The 25,213-nt window shown below is 42.3% G+C and overlaps 1 protein-coding gene across 1 annotated transcript in view; it reads left to right on the top strand.

The window, feature by feature from the left end:
• The window catches only part of LOC120045805 (alpha-tectorin-like), a 42,256-nt gene extending 32,364 nt beyond the window's left edge, over positions 1-9,892 (top strand). The window contains exons 11-21 of the mRNA XM_038990739.1: positions 160-317; positions 546-946; positions 1,478-1,674; positions 3,465-3,857; positions 4,210-4,493; positions 5,067-5,338; positions 5,545-5,664; positions 5,843-6,027; positions 6,916-7,085; positions 8,638-8,886; positions 9,664-9,892. Of these exons, the coding sequence (XP_038846667.1) occupies positions 160-317; positions 546-946; positions 1,478-1,674; positions 3,465-3,857; positions 4,210-4,493; positions 5,067-5,338; positions 5,545-5,664; positions 5,843-6,027; positions 6,916-7,085; positions 8,638-8,886; positions 9,664-9,892 (2,658 nt within the window). The remainder of the gene's footprint in view (positions 1-159; positions 318-545; positions 947-1,477; positions 1,675-3,464; positions 3,858-4,209; positions 4,494-5,066; positions 5,339-5,544; positions 5,665-5,842; positions 6,028-6,915; positions 7,086-8,637; positions 8,887-9,663) is intronic.
• Positions 9,893-25,213: the final 15,321 nt, after the last annotated feature.

The raw sequence follows: 25,213 nt of genomic DNA, 5'->3' as shown, positions 1-25,213 counted from the left end.
GGGGAATACAAACGTTATCTACCACATCTCTGTTGATTACATTCATCATCTATTTGACAAATACCAGAGATGATGATGAACAACATTGAGAAATACTATTGCTGTTTTTCCACATTGTAAACAATGTCGAAAGACAGATTACTTTAATTGTCTTTTCAGATTGATGGCGTGACCAGCAACCTGCCTATCCTTTTGCATGGTGGACGTGTGTCCATCTACGCGAGTGGACTCCGCACGTTTGTCAACTCCGATTTCGGCCTGAGTGTCAGTTACGACGGCTCGAGTGTGGTGTCTATCTCTGTCCCCTCCAACTACAGGTGTGTGTTAGGTACACATTGGTGGTAGTGGTGGCGAATGTAAAACCATTATGATCTCTGCAATCAGTGCACACATAATTTGTCTAATAAACAGATTGATGTTTAAAATTCTTAGGTCAGGGTAAAGTACGTAATAAAACCTAACAAATTAAATGTTTGTTTTTAACCGCTTTAAACAGTTCTTTCTTATATCTGTGATTCACTGTATCACTATTATCATTATAACAGCGGAATGACGTGCGGCCTGTGCGGAAACTTTAATGGCAATCGCAACGACGACTTCCTCACCCCCTCCGGAACGCTGGCGTCCACTCCCTCCCAGTTTGGGAATTCTTGGAAGGTGGAGGGCAACTACACCTGCAGCGATGGCTGTGGAGCCTCCTGTCCACAATGCCACAACCCGAGTCCCGCACGCGCCCGGTGTGAGGTCATCAGGGACGTTGAGGGACCCCTGAGCTTCTGCCACGGCCAGGTGGACCCCGAGCCCTACTTCCGCGACTGCGTGTTTGACGTGTGTCTGTCGGGGAACAGAGAGCAGGATGTTCTTTGCAGGGCTGTCCAGACTTATGTGAGCGCCTGTCAGTCAACCAACGTCAGGATCTACCCCTGGAGACAGAACACCACCTGCAGTGAGTGACAAATTGTCTTCACTTTAGATTGGTAGATAGGACCTAACATATTCTGTGGTGTAACCTTTGTGGTAATGCGGTAGGACCCAAGACCTCATGCAGTACTGTATATACGTCATTCTGCATTTTATGTAGAGTGAAAAGCCTCATACAGTTTCATGATTTAGTTTTTTTCTGAAGCATGTACTTCATGCACAATTGCAAGTTGGATTGTATTCTAAAAGACAGCCCCGTGAGTTTAAATAACAAAGTCTCAAGTTGTGAAGCTTTCACATCAACAATTTTGTAGAATGTCTGGTATTTATCTAATGTACATTGGGGACAATAAAATATCACACCTATTTTAATGTATCACATAAGTTCCAACACTTAAAAGAAATTGCTGATGGTGCAGTTAACCACGCATTGTAACAATTGTTTTGTCAACATCACGCAGTGTGGAATCTTTTCAGTGATTGCAACTGTATGACTAAATACTTTACGTAGTCTCCAGGTGATTTTCTCATTCTCTCTCTCTCTCTGCATGTGCAGATATTGAGTGCCCAGCAAATAGCCACTATGAGCTCTGTGGAACAGACTGTGGAAACACCTGTGTCAGCAGCATCGATGTCAGCTGCGAGCAGAGCTGCTCCGAGGGATGCTTCTGTGACAACGGTTACCTCAGGAGCGGGAGGCACTGTGTCCCCGCAGAGAGCTGTGGCTGCCAGTACGATGGCTTCTACTACGATGTGAGTTACTCATCTCGTAGTTTATGCCAGTGGAATAGGTGTCGCTCTGTGTTGTATGTAGAGTAAGGATCCAGGGTGACACCGCAAAGACTTTCTTGATGGATCTGAGTTTTTCCTGCCTGCATATTGAGGTACAGAAATATAAAACCACATTCTTTCAGTTCATTGTGTCTCAATTACATCTGCACATTCTCCCATTAGAGCAGAAGTCAAGATCAAGTAAATAATTGTGCACATTCAATGCATGCGTGGCACCACAAGTTACATACACCACATATACTGAGTGTACAAAACATTAGAAACACCGTACTAATATTGATTTGCACCCCCTTTTGGCCTCGGAACAGCCTCAATTCGTCAAGGCATGGCCCTCTACAAGGTGTCGAAAACGTTCCACAGGGATGCTGGCTCATGTTGACTCCAATGTGTCCCACAGTTGTGTCAAGGTGGCTGGATGTCCTTTGGGCGGTGGACCATTCTTTATACACATGGGAAACTGTTGAGTGTGGAACAACCGAGCAACATTGCAGTTCTTAACACACTCAAACCGGTGCGCCTGGCACCTACAGTACCACCATACCGCGTTCAAAGACACTTAAATCTTTTGTCTTGCCCATTCACCCTCTGAATAGCACACACACAATCCATGTCTCAATTGTTTCAAGGCTTAAAAATACCTTTTTAACCTGTCTCCCTTCATATACACTGATTGAAGTGGATTTAACAAGTGACATCAATAAGGGATCCTAGCTTCACCTGGATTCACCCGGTCAGTCTATGTCATGGAAAGAGCAGGTGTTCCTAATGTTTTGTACACTCAGTGTAATATGTACACAAGATGATATGAAAATGCATTTATAAAAAAACATTTGTCATTTTCAAATAGAAAAAGTACCATGCCTGCATAAGCAGGCTTTCAGTTCAGTGTCTCAATTGCATCCGTGCCTGTTGGATATAAAGTCATATATCCCTCAGTCAGTGTCTGACCAGTGAGAATACAATGACTGCTCGTTTTACCAAAGGAAATAGCTTACGGCATAGCTAGTATACTAACATGCTAAGTTGCATAGCACTCTATGCTGCAGCAAATGCTAAAAACAACACGAGTTAGCAGCTCGTGATCAGACTGAACATTCCATTGAGCTCGAGTACAAAGATAACATTCGAAACACACGGAATTGCCAGTGTAGCTAGTACAATAAATATGAATAAAGTTGACAAGGAACATATTTCACTACTCTGTAGTGATAATTACATAATTTTTATGACAGGATTAGCAGAGCTGGAAAATACAAACCACTTCCCATTGACACAGAAGGAGAGGGAAAGAAAGTCAGGGATGCAACAGGTTCAACTGATTCTATAATTCTTATCGTCGTGTTTTCTCCTATCAACTCTGCTAAACTCAGGGGATAGATGGATTTGCACTGCAGTGATTTTTTAAAATTATATACCAACATAGCTCTCGTCGTGGTAGAAAATGTATTCAGAAATAAATTATAACCCCTAAAGTGACCGGATTGATCCGTTAGATCACTGCTGAATCAACATAAAAGCAGCAGTACCTTGCTACATTTTCGAAAGGTTAGATAGAAATCATAAGTATTTTTATGTCCCGTTTATTTTATGTAAGTAGGCCTACTTCATTAATTTAAAACCATTTTTACTCTTTGATTTAATCCCTTTATAAATTGTAATAGCTAGGTGTACCTGTAGAGACGTTGTTATATGAACATGGTGTACTGTAGCCTATATTTTGCATCACATCCACACTGTTTTTTGTACTTCAGGTTAGTGAGTCTTTCTGGACCCAAGGCTGCTCACAACACTGTGAGTGCTACGCCCCAAATGACCTCCGCTGCTCTGCCGCATCCTGCACCCCCACCCAGGAGTGCGCCATAAAAAATGGCCACCTGGGCTGCTTCAACGCCTTGTCCACTTGCACGGTCTGGGGCGACCCCCATTACATCACTTTTGACGGGGCCGTGGCCCATTTCCAGGGCACCTGCTCCTATGACATCGCCAGGACCTGTTCCAACCACTCCATTAATGGCCTCACGTTCCGTGTGGTGGCCACCAACCGTCACCGTGGCAACAACCTTGTCTCGTTTGTGTCGCTGGTGGATGTGTGGCTGTCCCATGGAGGGGAGGAGACCCATGTCTCCATTGGACAGAGCGTGATGGTAAATGCACTAAAATCCAAATAACACTCCTATAGTTGATGAAAATGAGACTAGTTGGGTACAAATCTGTCCGTTTTTAACAATGATATGAGACTTTTATTACAGAGACTTTTATTATAGAGCCCTTCAAGATGGTAGTCGCCAAGCCTTTCCCAACCACAAGTTTTTGCCCTCATGCTTTTGCATTGTTCACACTACCTACAAATACTTATTTTCTTGCTTACAAGGACAAAAGCTTCTTGAGGTCTCTTTGTTGTCAACTATCCTCTATCAAACTAGTCAAGTCTAGGCCTGAGGTCTTTTCCAATAACCTCAAATCTCTTTCCGACATTCCCCCTTTTCTCTCGGTCAGGTGGACGGGAGCGAGGTCTCTATCCCCTCCTCCATTGGCTCCATTGCCGGAGTGGTGCGGGAGCGGGGCTTCGTGATGCTCAACTCCAGTGACCTGACGGTCCAGTTCGACGGCCGTAGCACCCTGATGGTCAGGCTGGGCCAGAGCCACCACGGTGCAGTGTGCGGGATGTGTGGCAACCTCAACGGTGACCCGGAAGATGACAAAGTCCTGCCCAATGGCACGCCGGCGCGGAGTGACAACGACTTTGGGGACGGTTGGAAGGCAGACACTAGCCAGCCAGGGTGAGCTGCTGCTGTTGTTGTCAGGCTGTGAAACAACTAAGGCTTCTGGGGAAACAACCTCTATTGAAATTCAGTTTATTCAAAATATGCAATAGTATGAAAATTTCATTAAAAAACGTAAGAAGATTATTCAGAAGCAAAGTTATTAGCAGAATGAAAATACATACTTTCATCCATAACGGAAACACAATGGATTAGATGATTGTACAGTACAGTGACTGTTATTCTCCTCCAATGTTTTCATTATTTCCCAACAGATAATAAAGTACTATACTTATTCATGCATGCACGCACTCATTCATTCATTCACTCATTCATTCATTCACTCACTCACTCACTCACTCACCTCAGTCACTCACCTCAGTCACTGGCTGCCTTCCGACTCTCTACCCTTCTCCAGAAGTGTGCTCTCGTTCACTCGCCCTCATGTATTTAAAAGCATTGGATTGGTGCAAGCATGGCTGGAGGGAGTTTCAACCATATTCTTCACACTAGTCGGAGAAGGGTACAGAATCGTAATGTAGCCACTCACTCACCAAGTAAATAACTAACTAACTACGTGTCCTTTTCCAGATGTGGGGCTTCTGATAACAGAGGCGGTGGAGACGACTGTCCCTACAGTGTGGAATACACTGACCTGTGTAGCATCGTCACGAACACTACCGGCCCCTTCAGTGCCTGCCATCTGCACTCTGACCCCCAGCCCTACTTCACTTCCTGTGTCTACGACCTTTGCTTATACACTCCAGCCAATGGGATGCTGTGTTCTGCCGTGGCGGCCTATGAAGCATCCTGTTCCGTCCTGGGTCTCGATATCCCAGAATGGCGCGCGGGTCTGCTGTGTGGTGAGTGTCCGGGTGTCTTTGGGGGCATTTTGTCTAAATTGAAAAATTGAGAAATTGGCAATTAGTAGGCATTAGTGTTCTTTTCCAAATGTCTGTCCGTACTATTCATAGTTAATCCTGTAGTCGTTACTGTTGCCAATTGTCCCTCTCTCCCCTCTTTCTCTATCACTCTCTCTCCTTCTCTCCCTCCCTCTCTCTCTCTCTAGCGGAGTCGGACCCCTGCGATGATCTGGACTGTACTGATGATGAGTGGTGTGGGGATCAGGACGGCGTCTATGGCTGTTTCTGTGACGAGAACCACCATCGGCCCAACAACGACAGCTACGGTAAGACTTCCCTAGTACTTCACCAATGTGACCGACGTCGTCCGAAACCCACGTCTCCTGTGCAAATTCACTTCCCTCTGATGTTTCGAAAAGAAGGAAGGATGAGTATAGAGGATACGAGAAACTGAGGACGGACTTTAGAGATTCATCCGTGGTCTTTGCTCGTCTCTGCCCTTAGATTCGGTCACGTCTTGCTCCAGCAGTTCAGGCATCATGTCTCTGTCCCGGTGCCAGCTATTTGAAGCCGGTTTCCCACCCCACGTCCTGCACCTCACTGACTCCACCTGCAACGGGTCTGTCCGGGATGGACGCCTGGAGTTCCACTTCGACAACGACAACGAACTCTGTGGGACAACTCTTACGGTACTGTATTTTCACAGTTCAATCATGATATTATCACTTGGATTATGTAGTCTCACAGTGCACTTCACAGACAACACAATGCTCAAAAAAGGCTCAAGAAATACAAATCATAGTCCAAATAATGATTCATATTATAAATATTTGTCAACTTTTCATTGTCAAGTGTTGACTTCTTACTGCATAAATTGAGTATACTGTAGTTTATGAATGTGCTATGAAATCCTTACATACAGTAGGTGCTCATCAAGTGAAGATTTTATTTATAATATTCTATATCCACCAATTTTTCACATTTGTGTTTTTCCACCACATCATGTGGGTACCATCATGTGTGTTTAAAATGTTAATGTTCTCCGATTTTTTTTTTTTATTCATTGATTTCACATGTGTATTCAAATGTTTTTTTGTTAAGATCAATGCACTAACTGTAAGTCCCTCTGGATGAGATCATAAGATCTGCTAAATGACTAAAATGTCAAATGTAAATGTTTTGCATGCAGATCTCATATTACTACATAGATTTGTTTTAATGTTGACGTCACAAATGTGTCATTTGTACAGTTATTTATAAAAAATGTTGTTATTTGTCACATTTAACTGTGTAAAACCTAGCAGTACTACTTATTTCTCTGAGAGTGAGACAGATACTGTACTGTATATAGCGTTTTGCCAAAAAAACATGCTTATTTGTCTCTGATAGATATCAAACAAATACATGTCTGTCATTGAACAACCCCATGCCATGATTAGATAGTGAAAAAACACACCTTTTTTTTTCTTCCATAAGCTAATTTACCAACATTTCAGAAAAGGGACATAGAGCGTTTTGGAATGAGACTCTTTGGAACGAGACAAATGTTCTTATTTAGTTGTTTTTTTTCTCCGCAGAGCAACGGGACTCACTTCATCTATCAGAACTACATCCAGGGTGAGGTGGAACCCCACGGAGGGGTGACGGGGGTCATCAGCCGTGCGAGGCACCTCAACCTGCGCTTCTGCTGCGAGTACCCCCTCTACCAGTCCTTGTCCATGACCATGGACCTCAACCCTCTAGAGAGGTCAGAGCACCCTCTCAAAACAGCCTATGACTGGAATTGAATTGATTTTAGCATTCAAGAGTCTCCTCCAGTCTCCTTTTCACCTCAAGTAACACCTTATTTACCTAACAAAGGACACATATCAATAGGTGGTTCAGGTCAGACATGACATGGCACAAGTTGTATCTCAAGCAAGGGCATCACATCTGACCATCAGACCAACTACTTGAACGCCCTATTCCTTAAAGTTTGCAGTTGTGTCAAAAAACACAACTTTTTTACCCTTCAGTGTGTGTACTGTATTTATTGCTTTTCAACAGGAAATGTAAAAAACATAGCTGGAAGATGTATTTAAGGCACAAGAGGCTGTGCTAGTACAGTATATCATTGTTAATATTCTGTAGTCAGTGCGTGAAACTCTGTTTTATGCTCATGTTATCCTATTATCCAAATTATCCTTTTATATTAAAAGTATCTTTTTATAATCCTTTTATAAAAGTATACTTTTTATGTACAACAATTTGGCTTGTGCTTTACCTGTATAAAATGTGCTCTACAAATAACCTTTATTTTTGGCCTTTTTCGGCGGGAAAAACAAGCAGTCATTGTGTAGAGAATCATTGTACCATCTAAACAGCTGTGAAATATATTATCCATAACCAAAAATATCATATTTTCCGCTCTTTGCAGCTGCTGTACAAAACCGAAAGTAACAGATGCAAAAACATAACTTAAGAACAAGAAGCATAGAAATAGCGCATATAAAAGCGATCTGCCACTTCTTAGACTTGCTTTCAATGAGAATGACAGATATCTAACTCACATTTCTATGTGAATTTGGTCTGGTCGCAGAAAAGTTAAATATTGTGGTTTTAAGGCGCAACTGTGCAACAGAGCTCTTAAAGAGGCAATGTCATCTTAAAAGGGAAATGGCATACTTCGTAATAGAAACTAAAAAAATATATAACTTTGAGTGTATAATTAATAATAATAACAATCAGGATGTTGTGTCCAATGGGGTAAATGCATATGGACAAACCCCATGCTTCAGCATATGTATTTATAGCGACTATGCAGTACCAGTTGGGTTCAGGTAATAATGCTTATTGCTAATAGCACATGTGATAATATAGACAGACCATGCATAGGCTATATGCATTGTCCAATATGTCAAAAAATAATCGTTTTTACCAATGTTATTGGGCTCATTTCTGGAGGTGGAAATTATATTATATTTTATTTTCATTCATTTTAGAGTAGAAACTACTTCTAAAAAGTCACCAGAACTGAGCTTCTCAGACCGTCTACATAAAAAAATTCCCAGAGGAGGAACCTGGAACCCCCTAAGCAAGGGTACTGGAATAGGTCAAACTTGCAGTTTATGTACAATACATGTACTCTTTCCCTAAAAGTATGATGGTCATTACTTTTTTACATGGCAGGGGAGGTTAACTAGGCCCCTCAGACAATCGGTTTGAGATCGACTTCTGTTTCAGTCATGGGATTTTTAAAATCTTCAACCCCTGAGTTTTGTCTAGTTATTTGAATAACCTTTTGTTCCTCTGCTCCATAGCATTGTGACCAAGAAGCTTCCCTCCGGCAAGGGCCACTACCAAATACGGATGATCCCGTACCAGGATGCCGGCTTCCGCTACCCGTTATCCGGTTCTCACATCAACGTGGAGATTGACCAGCAGATCTATGTGGCCGTGCAGGTGGACGGAGTGGACAGTCATCAGATCTCCACTGTGCTGGACTCCTGTTGGGCCACGCCTGTGAACGACCCAAGCTACGCCGTCCGCTGGAATCTTATTGCTAGAGAGTATGGAGACATTATGTTTACCAGGGAAATGTTAGCATGTTCAGAGCCACAAATTGTCCCCATGTTGGGAATAATAGATTTGAAAGTGTAGGTTTGATATTTACATTTTTTTACCAATTACCATTCCAAAAGGATCAAAACAAAAATGGTCATAACTTTTACCTTATGCTGGCGCCATAGCTACGGGAAGTAAGGGTCCTGAATAATCAGACTTGAACAAAACATTCTCAGCAACCCAACCCCCCCACCCCCTGGCAAACTACTTCCTGCAGCTATGGGTGGCGCTCTAAACATGCACAAATTCCCATGGGAACACAGCCATTTTAAAAGTGCAGGACTTGTGCAACGTCCCATGCTTTCATTTTCGCCTTACAGGAATTATATACATGTGAGAAGAAAGCTTTAGTCATAACCTTTTCGCTGATGTAATCAGATCTCATGTCTGATTCTCAATTCATCCACTTGCTGATTTTCAAGCCAGACATCTTAAAATGACGCTAGCAATCGGTACCAGGTCCAAAACAACCGCGCAGTTCGACAGGTTGTCATTTCCTGGTCAACGAAAATTGTATTTATTTAACAAGGAAAATACACTTGATGGAACAAAATAGTTGAGATATTGATAAATGCTTGACTGTTAAACCATCCTAATGTAATCGCACATAATCACCAAAATGACATTTCATTTAGAAAGTGAAAATAACAGCATCATTTATAATTTACTTCCTCCTTCACTTCCTCCTCCCATTTCCTCCCCTGCTTCCTTGTTTACTCCAGGTGCCCTAACCCTGAGGACAGCACGGTGGAGCTTATCCAAAATGGCGTCTCCACATCGGCCCACTTCTCCTTCCGGATGTTCACCTTCACCAGGAACTCCTCCAGTGTCTTCCTGCACTGTCAGGTCCACCTGTGTCTGCTGCACCTCAACGACTGCACCACTGTGAGTCTCCTCCCCAACACACCTGGGCCATGTTCATTTGGCAAAATGTTTGAAAACATTGTGTAAGGCACAAATGAAACAGGTTCCAGGGTTAAAAGAGTATTTGTTTACTTTCAAATACTTTGGGCATTTAATTGAGCCTGTCTGGAGTGCCAGATGTGTGTGGTTTGCTCTTTTACGACTATTCCATTGTTGATTCCATTGTACCAGGCAAGCTCAAAGCTTTACGTTAAAGTGGCAATCCGCAGTTGAAACAATATCAAAGTGTTTTCCCTGCCACTGTTTCGGTAAAAAGCTGAGGGATGGGGCTGAAGAAATGTAAACACTCAAATTGATAAACAGAGCAATGGATTCAAGTACTGACCATCCATGATATGAAACGTATATTTTTAACCATGTTTTGAGGCTATACAGTGTTTTTTTTACATTTAATTTGTTTAAGAAAATTGGTGTACAAAAACATTTTGGGGTTCTGATGGGGTAGAACAGTTTAACTAATCTCATGAGGCATTAATAAGTGATATTTGTAAAGAATCAATGGGTACATATCATTAATTTTGTAATCCTAAAATGGATGTAGCAACTGGAGATTGCCCCTTTAAAATGGAACTAAATTATCTTATTTTTTAATTTACCCAGGTCTGCCCTCCGCACACCGGAAGTCAAGCATCCTGTTGATGCCTTTGATATGGATTTTTTTAATTTATTGAACTTTGACATTTTTCTCCAAAATCAGCTGATGTTAGATAATCCTCTCACTTTTGTGAGTTAATGTCAAATAGCCAAGACAACCACTTACAAATAGTTAAATGTAAAAATATGTTATGGAATCATCCTAGATAAGTTTAACTTGTTTACAAACAGTAGTCATTTGGAGGAAACTCTAGTGGTCCATAGCCTAAACATGGTAATACAGTCTGCCATCTTGTTTCTGTGTCCTGCAGCACTGCTACACTGGGTACCACCACAGAGGACGCAGGGATGTGTCCTTCCACGACAGCGCTGCCATTTCCATGGGACCTCTGGTTTTGAATGGAAGAGACAGAGGTAATATTTATCACTGTGTATTTCTGGCCTTAAAATATGATATTTTAAACAGAATACACAATATGGTATACCGTACCAACTGAACAAATTGAAAATAACCACAGCATTGTTGAATACTCGTTTCTGAATGGCGAGAAGGGCATTCTAGAATAGACATTAAAACCAGATAACGGGACAGTTAGAAAAGATTTTGGGACAGTTGGAAAAGATATCGGGACACCTTGCAATCATGACGCAATATGCGTCTACACATGCAGACCGTACTTGCTACAAAGTTACAGAAAGCTAAACCAACAACCACACAAAACTAAATTGGATAAATGCAAGTCCAACAAAGAAAAACGTAGCTAGCTAGCTAGCAATTGATTTGTTTTTGCAGAGACATATTTTTTTGGAGCATCTGATGACATAACGTGGTGAGTGATGAACATGAATTTAGAGGTCATTTGTACACGTAGGTAGGGGTGAAGTGACTATGCATAGATGATAAACAGCGATGACCAGTGTCGACGAGTGTCCAGGCAAAATTGGGCATCATCAGCTCATTGTTATGGATGTCTCCAAATGAATGTCGATAGAAAACCTCTTAATCCTTAAAAGTCTATTGATGCCACAGGAGGTTGGTGGCACTTTATTTGAGGAGCACGGGCTCGTGGTAATGGCTGGAGCGTGTCTTTGATGCCATTCCATTTGCTCAGTTCCAGCCATGATTATGAGCCATCCTCCCCTCAGCAGCCTCCACTGATTGACACACCCGTGCGTCAATCTAAGTAACACAATCAAATAATCCCCATCAAAATCCATCAATTTAAGATAGAGATATCCGTTTTTTGTTGTTGCGTGGGCTGAGTCTCAATCCACCGCATCCGCCTATGTCGGCCTTCCTCATTATGGGGGAGACTACTCCGCTTTGCTATATGACCCCACAAGTGTCACGGGACGCGTCTGAAGGTAACCCATACAAATGAATGGAAGTATGGAGGTGTTTTTTTGCCCCCCAAAATATGGGGTTAAGTATGTGTAAAAGAAAACTATAATATATACAGTTCCAGTCAAAAGTTTGGACATTCATTCTAGGGTTTTTCTTTATTTTTACTATTTTCTACATTGTAGAATAATAGTGAAGACATCAAAACTATGAAATAACACATATGGAATCATGTAGTAAACAAAACTGTTAAACAAATGAAAATATATTTTAGATTCTTTAAAGTAGCCATCCTTTGGCTTGATGACAGCTTTGCACACTCATGGCATTCTCTCAACCAGCTTCATGAGGAATGCTTTTCCAACAGTCTTGAAGGAGTTCCCACATATGCAGAGCACTTGTTGGCTGTTTTTCCTTCACTCTACGGTCCAACTCATCCCAAACCATCTCAATTGGGTTGAGGGTAGGTGATTGTGGAGGCCAGGTCATCTGATGCAGCACTCCATCACTCTCCTTGGTTAAATAGCCCTTATACAGCCTGGAGGTGTGTTTTGGATCATTGTCCTGTTGAAAAACAAATGATAGTCCCACTACGTGCAAACCAGATGGGATGGCGTATCGCTGCAGAATGCTGTTGTTGCCATGCTGGTTAAGTGTGCCTCGAATTCTAAATAAATCACTGACAGTGTCACCAGGAAAGCACCCCCACACCATCACACCTCCTCCATGCTTCACGGTGGGAACAACAGATGCAGAGATCATCTGTTAACCTACTCTGCATCTCACAAAAACACGGCAGTTGGAACCAAAAATCCAATTTGGGCTCATCAGAGCAAAGGACAGATTATCACCGGTGTAATAGCCATTGCTCGCATTTCTTGGCCCAAGCAAGTCTCTTCTTCTTAATGGTGTCCTTTGGTAGTGGTTTATTTGCAGCGATTCGACCATGAAGGCCTGATCCATGCAGTCGCTGAACAGTTGATGTTGAGATGTCTGTGAAGCATTTGTTTGGGCTGCAATCTAAGGCTGGTAACTCTAATGAACTTATCCTCTGCACCAGATGTACCAGATGTACAGTTGAAGTCGGAAGTTTACATACACTTAGGTTGGAGTCATTAAAACTAGTTTTTCAACCACTCCACAAATTTCTTGTTAACAAACTATAGTTTTGACAAGTCAGTTAGGACGTCTACTTTGCGCATGACACAAGTAATTTTTCCAACAATTGTTTACAGACAGATTATTTCACTTATAATTCACTGTTTCACAATTCCACTGAGTCAGAGGTTTACATACACTAAGTTGACTGTGCCTTTAAACAGCTTGGAAAATTCCAGAAAATAATGTCATGGCTTTAGAAGCTTCTGATAGGCTAATTGACATCATTTGAGTCAATTGGAGGTGTACCTGTGGATGTATTTCAAGGCCTACCTTCAAACTCAGGGCCTTTTTGCTTGACATCATGGGAAAATCAAAAGAAATCAGCCAAGACCTCAGAAAAAAAAATTGTAGATCTCCACAAATCTGGTTCATCCTTGGGAGCAATTTCCAAACACATGAAGGTACCACGTTCATCTGTACAAACAATAGTACGCAAGTATAAACACCACGGGACCACGCAGCCGTCATACAGCTCAGGAAGGAGACACGTTCTGTCTCCTAGAGATGAACGTACTTTGGTGCGAAAAGTGCAAATCAATCCCAGAAAAACAGCAAAGGACCTTGTGAAGATGCTGGAGGAAACAGGTACAACAGTATCTATATCCACAGTAAAATGAGTCCTATATTGAAATAACCTGAAAGGCCGCTCAGCAAGGAAGAAGCCACTGCTCCAAAACCGCCATCAAAAAGCCAGACTACAGTTTGCAACTGCACATGGGGACAAAGATCGTACTTTATGGAGTAATGTCCTCTGGTCTGATGAAACAAAAATAGAACTGTTTGGCCATAATGACCATCGTTATGTTTGGAGGAAAAAGGAGGAGGCTTGCAAACCGAAGAACACCATCCCAACCGTGAAGCACAGGGGTGGCAGCATCATGTTGTGGGGGTGCTTTGCTGCAGGAAGGACTGGTGCACTTCACAAAATAGATGTCATCATGAGGTAGGAAAATTATGTGGATATATTGAAGCAACATCTCAAGACATCAGTCAGGACGTTAAAGCTTGGTCACAAATGGGTCTTCCAAATGGACAACGACCTCAAGCATACTTCCAAAGTTATGGCAAAATGGCTTAAAGACAACAAAGTCTAGGTATTGGAGTGGCCATCACAAAGCCCTGACCTCAATCACATAGAACATTTGTGGGCAGAACTGAAAAAGTGTGTGAGCTAGGAGACCTACAAACCTGACTCAATTACACCAGCTCTGTCAGCAGGAATGGGCCAAAATTCACCCAACTTATTTTGGGAAGCTTGTGGAAGGCTACCCAAAACGTTTGACCCAAGTTAAACAATTTAAAGGCAATGCTACCAAAAACTAATTGAGTGTATTTAAACTTCTGACCCACTGGGAATGTGATGAAAGAAATAAAAGCTGAAATTAATCATTCTCTCTACTATTATTCTGACATTTCACATTCTTAAAATAAAGTGGTGATCCTAACTGACCTAAGACAGGGAATTATTACAAGGATTAAATGTCAGGAATAATGAAAAACTGAGTTTAAATGTATTTGGCTAAGGTGTATGTAAACTTCCGACTTCAACTGTAACTCTGGGTCTTCCTTTCCTGTGGTGGTCCTCATGAGAGCCAGTTTCAACATAGAGCTTGATGGTTTTTGTGACTGCACTTTCAAAGTTCTTGACTGACCGACATGTCTAAAAGTAATGATGGACTGTTGTTTCTCTTTGCTTATTTGAGCAGTTCTTGCCATAATAAGGACTTGGTATTTTACCAAATAGGGCTATCTTCTGTATACCACTCCTACCTTGTCACAACACAACTGAATGGCTCAAACGCATTAAGGAATTCCACAAATTAACTTCAAACAAGGCACAATAGTTAAATTAAATTAATTCCAGGTGACTACAGTACCTCATGAAGCTGGTTGAGAGAATGCCAAGAGTGTGCAAAGCTGTCATCAATGCAAAGGGTGGCTACTTTGAAGAATCTCAAATATAAAACATATTTTGATTTGTTTAACACTTTTCTGGTTACTACATTATTCAATACGCATTATTTCATAGTTTTGATGTCTTCACTTTATGTAGAAAATAGTAAAAATAAAGAAAAACCCTGGAATGAGTAGGTGTGTCCAAACCTTTGACTGGTACTGTATATTTCCTGAGTTTTTTTATACAGTATCTCCTAGATATAGGACAGACACTTCAAAACCTTATTCCTTATGATTTATTTTTTTGCTGTATTTTTTGCCGTTTATGAATGTCTTATTCAATTCAAGCAGTCCTAAAATTCAAAATCAAATAGCTAAATAATCCATGACCATCTTAAAACAATTCCATATGTTAGTACCCCCCCCAACAGCTTACACTTTTAGAGGTTTTAAACAAACGTAAATGGAAGTACTTTGCTGTTATTCTGCAGAGGCTGTGACTGTGTTAGCCCTGGCTAGTTGGCTAGCTAGCAAGCAAGGGATAAGAACGTTGCCATCGTGCATGGCAGGATCAAATATTAAGAAATGGCAGAAACTTTCCTCCATTATACACAGTTTTGAACAGATTAAAACAACTCTGTGCAAGGAGCTCAAGAACAGCCTTATGCAATACGGGATCCCACGGAAAACATGTAGACGGCGAGGACGATAAGGCCATAGGAAATTTATCCACAAATTAAGGTCTATTGTGTGCACTCGCAGTGCGAGCAGTACAGCATGCACACTGGAGTTGGACAATAAAGATCACTTGCCAGTTCTGCAGGCTGACCCTCAGGCAATTGACGTCACCCACTCCACGCCAATACAGTCCATACAGAGCACAGTGGACCAACCAAAATGCAATGAAAATGCGATGTCCCTGGCTCTGACTTGGATGTCATCGAGCTAGGCATCTCTGACCACAATGCTGTGACACTGTCTTTAACCGCTCCAACACTTCTCTACCGCCCAAAGAGGACCATTCAATTCTGCAACCTGAGGAAACTTAACCCATCCCTCTTTCAGGAACACATCCAGCCCACCTTTGAGATTGACTGCAGTGAGCTGGCCCTCGATGACATGGTCAATCTGTATAACAGCACACTGAGTAATATTAGGAACATCCTTGCCCCTGAAAAAACATGTGAAGTAACATTCTAACGCTCGTCTCCTTGGTTCACTTATGAACTGCACAGAATGAAGACTCATGGCAGTAAGCTTGAGAGACATCTGAGGAAGGATGGCCTCACTGTCCACCTACTGGCCTATAAAGACCACAAGGCAAGCTGCCTTAAAAACAGCACGATCAGCCTTCTACTCTGCCACGATCGACAATGACAAAGTTAACCCTACCATGAACCGCCTTTTCAACCCTGCAAACTCATGCTCTCCTGCCGCCTCCTCTGAGCAGTGCAATCGCTTCTGAGATTTTTTTCAAGAAAAAGATTGACACCATCAGGACAAATATAATGGCCTCTAAGACGGCCTACACCCCACGTCCTGAGTCACCAAAACAGACTGCCCCTCCCGTCAGCAACTTTACAAAAGTCTCATTTGCTGCTGTGCATTCAATCATCTAAAAAATGAAGGCCACCACTTGCTCCCTTGACCCTTGACCCTTTTCCTACACCCCTACTCAAAAACTGCTCATCTAGCCTGCTTATGTTTGTCACCACCCTGATCATCAAGTCCCTGCTGACCGGAGAAGTACCATCGATTTTCAAAACAGCTGTTGTCACCCCCTTACTGAAGAAACCCAACCTTGACCAGGACATCCTATCCAACTACAGGTCCATCTCCAACCTCCTCTTCCTATCAAAAGTACTGGAGAAAGTGGTTGCAAACCAGCTTCAATCACATCTGTCATCTAACCAGTTGTACAAGGTTTTCCAGTCTGGCTTCCGGCCCTTGCACAGCACTGAAACAGCTTTGGATAAAGTTACCAACGACCTACTGATGATTATGGATCAGCATCCTCCTCCTCTTAGATCTCAGTGCTGCTTTTGACACCGTAGACCACATCATCCTCCTGCGGCTTATCAGAGAGCATACTACTGTCTCTGGAACAGTTCTGAACTGGTTCTCCTCCTACCTCTCCAATAGGAAACAATACATATATTTTAGAGAGTCCAGATCAGAGGAGTCTAGAGTCACAGGGGTCAGTGCTGGTCCCTATCCTGTTTATAATTTACATGCTCCCTCTTGGCCAAATCCTCAGATATTATAACATCAACTTCCACTGCTACAGTGACGAAACCAGGTTTACAACACAAAACTCGACACCATCTCTGACCCTAGCAAGACTCAGCAGCTGCCTAAAGGACATCAGGGCATGGATGAAACAGAACTTCCTCCAGTTGAACAGTAGCAAGACTGAGGCTATGCTTATTGGGACACCCAAGCAGGTCACCAGTACTGGAAACATCTCCCTTACAATCAACGACCAGGCCATCCACCTGTCCTCTGTCATCTCCAACTTAGGAGTCAAGTTTGATCCGTCTCTGTCCATCGATGCACACATTTAAAAAATGTAAAACATAATTGGGTCATACCATCACTCTCCCATCCAGATGCAGAGGAATTCATCCACACCTACACTACCGTTCTAATTAGAGTGTCTAGTTTGAGAAACAGACGCCTCACAAGTCCTCAACTGGCAGCTTAATTAAATAATACCCACAAAACATCAGTCTGGCCTTCTAGGCAGAGTTGCAAAGAAAAAGCCATATCTCAGACTGGCCAATAAAAAGAAAAGATTAAGATGGGCAAAAGAACACAGACACTGGACAGAGAAACTCTGCCTAGAAGGCTAGCGTCCCGGAGTCGCCTCTTCACTGTTGACGTTGAGACTGGTGTTTTGCGGGTACTATTTAATGAAGCTGCCAGTTGAGGACTTGTGAGGCGTCTGTTTCTCAAACTAGACACTCTAATGTACTTGTCCTCTTGCTCAGTTGTGCACCGGGGCATCCCACTCCTCTTTCTATTCTGGTTAGAGCCAGTTTGCACTGTTGTGTGAAGGGAGTAGATCTTCAGTTTCTTGGCAGTTTCTCACATGGAATAGCCTTCATTTCTCAGAACAAGAATAGACTGACGAGTTTCAGTAGAAAGGTCTTTGTTTCTGGCCATTTTGAGCCTGCAATGGAACCCACAAATGCTGAAGCTCCAGATACTCAACTAGTCTAAAGAAGGCCAGTTTTATAGCTTTTTTAATCAGAACTACAGTTTTCAGCTGTGCTAACATAATTGCAAAAGGGCTTTCTAATGATCAATTAGCCTTTTAAAATGATAAACTTGGATTAGCTAACACAAAGTGGAACACAGGAGTGATGGTTGCTGATAATGGGCCTCTTTACGCCTATGTAGATATTCCATTAAAAATCTGCCGTTTCCAGCTACAATAGTCATTTACAACATTAACAATGTCTACACTGTATTTCTGATTAATTTGATGTCATTTTAATGGACAAAAAATGTGCTCTTTCAAAAACAAGGACATTTCTAAGTGACCCCAAACTTTTGAACGGTAGTGTACATCGTCTCTCGGATCGACTACGGCAATGCGCTGTTTAGGTGCCCCCCCAGCCAAATTTTTAGAGGCTCAAACTAATCAAGAACAGTGCTGCCAGGTTCCTGACCAGTGCCAAGAAGTCAGACCACACCCCCCGATCCTCGCCCAACTCCACTGGATACCAGTCAACTACAGGATCAACTTAAAAATGATCATGCTTGTATTTAAAGCCTCAAATGGATTGAGCCTCACTACATCAGTGACCTCATCTCAATCAGCGAGCCACCTCACACTCTCCGCTCCAGCCACTCTCTACTATTTCAAGTCCCGAAGACATGTCTCCAAACTATGGGGGACCGAGCCTTCTGCTCCCTTGCCCCTCACCTGACCGTCTGAGATTCTCTCCATCACTCCGGACTTTTATAACGGGCCTTAAAACCCACCCTTAAATGTATTTAGCACCAAGCTCACTATTGCTATTTTACTTGCCTTGATTCTCAATGTATTTGTTTTTATTCTATATTATTATATCTATATTATTCCTCAGTAGAGCTTTGAGATAACTCTGTAATGAAAAGCGCTATACAAATTAAATGTATTATTATTATTACTGTTTTGTTCAGTACTATTCTTTTTTGGACTAACTGATCTCTGATCTGTTTTGATTTCTCCTCAGATATGTGGATTCCAATACCAGAGAGAGTGAGTGGAGCCCCAGGTCAGATTGGCTCCCTGGTGACCCTGCTGCTCTCTGTCCTCCTGACTGTCACAACACTGATATAGGACCAATCTGTCTCTATGGCAAACCCAGGCTTGGGTCTGTGCGGTTACAAAATAATCAGCATATGACTGAAGAGACCATGTAGAGTGTGTGTTGAGGTGTACAATGAAGTAGATCAACCTTCACAGTGATATTGTTAATGGTGATATAGTGATAATGTTTGAGTGAAGGGACATAGTGTGTGTTGAGGTTTACAATGAAGTTGATAAAACTATACAGTAATATTGTGAAATATTGTTAATTTATCGTTTGATTTAGTGCAATTCCCCCTCCTGAAAATGTAAAATGTGTTTGATAGAGGAATTTACTTCCTATGTGTTCGTTAACCAATTCAATTAAAACAAAGCAAACACTCTGTCCGTTTCTAAGAATTTGTAAGGTTCTTATTTGCATAAAATGGACAGAGACCAGCCACCAAATTAATCAATAGCGTTTATTCTCGAGAGCTCTGACGTGCATATACAAAACCATACTTTTTATCCCTTCTCTTAAACTAACGCACATACATTACACACTACATTTGGATTATCCCCTGAAGTCTCACCACAGTTTATTACCACTCAGCTGACAGTTCCAGTCCCCCCCAGATACGGAAAACCTGGAGGGGCTCTCGCTGTCTTATTTTATCTCCACAGAGTTATAGCTGGGTCGGTTCAAACATAGGTTAAGGAGTCTCTTTGCTTTCTTTCGGCACATACATTCCTTTCTTCCACAATGGTTATCATTTTTAATTACCCCTTGTCCATGCTACATAACCTCTAATCCTAATGGTTAAGTTTCTGGGTAGAATTATTTAATCATTTATCTTAAACCTTGATCAAATATCTTAACAGTTAACCTGTTCAACTTTTTGGCCTCTGGATATAGGCTAGCAATATTCTCAACTCCGGAGCATTTAAAATTCAATGTTTTGCTAGGCCAACTATGAAACCATGTTATCTCAATGTAGAAAGTGATGTATGGTTAATGTCTACTTGCCAGGAGAGGATGTAATAATTTCATAGAATACTTGTCTTGGGAAAAGGTTATTGGAGTTCATGCATGTTCCCAGGTTGTCTTTGAACTAGCCTTTTGATGTATGACATGTTTTATGTGGAACTAGCAATTGGAAATGAAATATGAATCATTGAAGACAGAAGTTGTTCGGCTCATCTTTATATCCATGCCTTCCATAATTGGTGACAGCAGTTTCAGTTTCTGTTCGGAATTACAGACTTTTATGCTGTTTTGCATCAACAGCTACCTACCAAAGCATTGACCTAGTTAGCAAACGGACTGTGAATGAATGAGTCTCTGCTATGAAGCTTGCTATTCATGACCAAGAACAATACAACTAAACAAACTAACAAACAGACTATAAAACTACAAGTGAGTGGAATAACAAACAGACAAAACAACTCAAATGAGAATGTCGGACTCTGAGGAGGTGCGCGAGGACTTCGTTGCCCCGCTGAGAGGACCCGAGGGACGAGCAGAAACCACTGGAGCCTCTATGAGTACCGCCTGGTACCCCTGAGTATCCCACTGTTAACAAAGTGATACATTACAAAGTGGATCTGCCCCCACCATTTCATGGTGATGGAAAGGACAAGGGGAGTTTTACTCAAAGGGGGAAAAAAACGTTTGGGGAATTAGCTGTCAAAGCTTGTGCTGGCACAACAGACAATTGTTTAGCCACAAGTCTTCCAACCAAACTGAGAGATGATGCACTGTCTTGCTGGATTTCTCTGCAACAAGCAATTCAATTGGACTACGGAAAAATTATAGAAAAGTGGAGTGACGTTTTTGGTGGAAAGCAATACTCTTTTTCAGAGCTTTGTTAATGTTAGGCCCAGACTCCCAAGATCAGCATTAGAGGTGTATGCAGCTGAAATCACACGTATAACTCAGGAAGCTTTTCCAGCCTACAATGATGCTGCCATCCAAATGAAACGTTTTAGAAGTTTTGAAGCTGGACTGGACCCAGTGCTTCAGGCTACATGCCATGAACATGGGGCTGCTACTCTGACACAGGCATTTGTAATTGCTAGCCAATGGGAGCGAGCACAGAAGAAAATGCAATTGAACCCCCCAAGTCTAATGGTTAACATGTCTGCCACATCTAACCCCTCGTGCCAGGCTCAGGTGCTGCAACCACACACACCACTTAATGTGATGAACGGCTCATGAACATAATAGAGGACCTTACAACCGACATGAAAGCAGTGCGAAGTGACTTTCTCCGGACTACGTAAAGAACAACAGGTGATGGAACAGGGATTGTCCATGCAAAGAAGGAGGCAGGATGATCCACACCATGATTCAAAAGGCAGTCCAAGTTGACAGGTTTCTTCTTACTCTGCAGGCAGAGCAGGTTGCTCACCTACTCCAGACCACAGCTCGTCTCATCAGAGGAACCGCTCCCCTAGCCGCCCTAGGTACATAGAACAACGTCATTCACCCCAACCATATGGACAATGTGATAGCTATGGTGGACAGTGTTTTGGCTATGGTAAACTTTCCCAAGGCTACAGACGGCGCTCTCCCTCTCCTGGTGGAGGTTATAACAATGGCGGACGTCAGGAATGGGCCTTCAGCAGCTATGGCTACAACAGACCTCCGAGCCCTGGACACACTCATCAATATGTATCAACAAACGGAGGTAGGGCCACACACAGACAGTACTACGACGACGACAACAACAACAACAGGAGATGGCCCAAAAAGGAGGGCATCTGCTCTGATGATGCACGTACTCAAGACTAGGGAAACGAGTACTAGTTAGTACCATGGATCAAGAGCCAGCTCACCCCTCAAACAAGGCCCAGATTTTTGCCTTCAGCTTCCAGTGAAGCTAAATCAAACACACCAACCGCTTATATACAAACAACACTCGAAGCCCATGAGACACATGTATTTCTAGACACTGAGTCAGCCATCTCTCTCATCAGTGAGGACCTGTGTATGTCTACCTCCACACTGAGAATTAAAGCATTGTCAAATAATTGTGTTATTGTTAAGTATGTGACAGGGGGCTATTTAGACACCTTAGGCACCCTTAGCATTTCCTTGAGAAATGACAATGTTACAGTTCAGTTGGAGATTCACGTTGCACGCAATTCATGTGGGAGTTCGTGACAGCAAGTTCTTGTCATATCTGACATTACTGTTTCGCTCCATGACAGAAAGAGACGTTGTTGCAAAAAAAGCAATCGCAGCTACGCGACATAATTAAAGGTTAGGGTGATATTTTCAGCAAACACGACATGGATTACGGTCGCACTGAGCTAATCGAACGTCATATCCGGATGGGAGACGCTGCACTGATTTGACAACCTGCCTACAACCTACTGTATTTGCAATGATTGACAAGAATGTTGATCAGTTGCTTGAAGAGGATCTGATTGAACCAAGTCACAGCCCCTGGTCTTCTGTGGTTATGGTCAGAAAGAAAGATGAAAGCTACAGATTCTGTCGATTACAGAAAAAATGGATGCTCTAACACTACGTGACTCCCATCCCCTGCCTCGAATGGACGACACTGCTGAGTCCCTCTGAAACACGTCTTTTGAGTATGGTTGATCTATCCATTGTTTACTGGCAGGTTCTCAGGGCTTCTACATACCGGGAAAAGACGGCCTTTAACACAGGATGCGGAGTCTACCAGTTTAAAGTCATGCCAATGGGTTTGTCCAACACACCGCTGACATTCCAATGCCTATTAGAACTTGTCCTCTGTGATTGTCACTGGAATCACTGTCTCGTGGACGATGTTATCGTGTTCAGCAGGAACTTCAAGGAATACGTTTTCCAGAGATTCAGGTTGGCAGGTTTGAAGCTGAAGCCGTCAAAATGCACCTTTGCTCAGAGCCAATTTCTAGGTCATATTGTGTCTGCTCAGGGCTTGAGACCAGACCACAGAAATGTAGAGCGTGTCAAAAATGTGAATTTAAAGGACCGTGTTTTCATTTTTGCCATGGAAAAAATATTGCGATACTGGTATTGTTCCAGCCCTAGTCATAACTGATGACAAACCACTTGTGGGGCTCAGAAAGATCCCACTGGACAGTAACCCTACAGGGCGGAGAGCCTGTCTACAATTACGATGTCTACAACTATGTGGTCGAACATAGGGAAGGAAGAAAACATGCCAATGCTGTCAAGTTGTCATGCCACCTAGCTCGAGAAACGGAAGCTCATCTCTCTCTACGCGGCCAGCACTTTGCCTCTGCTTCAATGGCATCAACCATATCAGACCACGGAAAATCCCAGTCAGGTTCGACAGATGTCCAATGTTCTCCTGTCACGCTTGACCGAATGCCACCAAACGTACCCGATTCAGATACTGGAGAGCAACCATTCCGATCTGAAGATGACCTACCGCACTCGGACAGCCTCTAAACTGCATAACATGCTGACACTCCACTCGCTCAAAACCTTGATCAGATGAGACCAATGCAGAGACCACCTCAAAACTCCCTGCAGCACTTTGGAAATACCCCCTGACTCCTCATCCATGACGGTCTCTTGTTTAAAGAGGTCATCCTACAACCAAGTGATACGCTGGCGTACCAGGTAATCATTCCAGATTCACTGATCACTGAAACCCTAGCATTCACGAACAAAAATATTGGCCACTTTTCTAAGTGTTGCCTCTCACGTCAATCTAAGCGCTCCCCAGTGGCTTACTCAAAAGCTCCCCTCAAGCAAATAGTAACTGAACGGCCATTTCGAAAGGTGGCTGCAGATTTCATAGAGTTGAACCCCGCTCCTAGTGGAAAGAGACATTATGGTCATAATGGACTATTTCACAAAATACAGTGAGCTGCAAAAGTATTGGTACAGTGACAGACTTGTAGTTGTTTTGGCTCTGTACTTCAGCACATTGATACAATGACTATGCGGTTAAAGTGCAGACTGTAAGCTTTAATTTGAGGGTATTTTCATCCATTTCTGGTGAACTGTTACAGCCCTTTTTGTATAAATTCCCCCCATTTTAGGGGACCAAAGCTATTGGGACAAATTCACTAATGTGTATTAAAGTAGTAAACAGTACGTTTTTGGTCCCATATTCATAGCACGCAATAAATAAATCAAGTTTGTAAATCTACAAATTTGTTGGATGCATTTGCTGTATATTTTGGTTGTGTTTCAGATTATTTTGTCCCCGATAGAAATGAATGGTAAATAATGTATCGTGTCATTTTGGAGTCACTTTTATTGTAAATAAGAATAGAATATGTTTCTAAACACTTCTACATTAATGTGGATGCTACCATGATTACGGATAATCCTGAATGAATCGTGATGATGAGTGAGAAAGTTAGACACACAAATATAATTTCCCCCCCAAAATTAGCATGATTAGCATGATTATTCTTTTTTTATGAAGCTAATTTACTGCATTTCCATACAACAACAAAATAAGGCCTACATAAAATGCTATTTGGAGAACAGAAAAAACAAGCAAAAATGACCCCAGCCATTATCACTTTGGCCATTATCACTTTGTCGATCTACAAACATACTGTATAGCCTATTAGCTTTACAATTGTAATGTTATATGAGAAACCAATTCAAATATGAGAAATTATTCAAACTGAGTATGTTTACGTGCACAGTAATAATTCGATATGAAACTGATTATGGCAGTAGGCAAATTATGCAATAGTCATGTAAACACCGTACTTTGTTTATCTTAGGTCAAAATCAAAGTGAACATACGCCTATGTAACCGATGTGAAATGGCTAGCTAGTTAGCGGTGGTGCGCGCTAATAGCGTTTCAATCGGTGACGTCACTTGCTCTGAGACCTTGCAGAGCAAGGGGAACCACTACTTCAAGGGCCGCGGCTTTTGTGGAGCGATGGGTAACGATGCTTCGTGGGTGACTGTTGTTGAAGTGTGCAGAGGTTCCCTGGTTCGCGCCCGGGTCGGGGCGAGGGTGACGGACTAAAGTTATACTGTTACACCTATTAAAATATCTGGTTTTCTGAGCAATCTTTCGAACACCTTAATCGGTGTTCCAGCTGTGTATATGATCTGCGCAT

Source organism: Salvelinus namaycush, chromosome 4 (assembly GCF_016432855.1).
Source record: "Salvelinus namaycush isolate Seneca chromosome 4, SaNama_1.0, whole genome shotgun sequence".
Taxonomy (NCBI): domain Eukaryota; kingdom Metazoa; phylum Chordata; class Actinopteri; order Salmoniformes; family Salmonidae; genus Salvelinus; species Salvelinus namaycush.
Note: the sequence above shows the minus strand (reverse complement) of the source record. Positions and strands in the feature narration are given on the sequence as shown.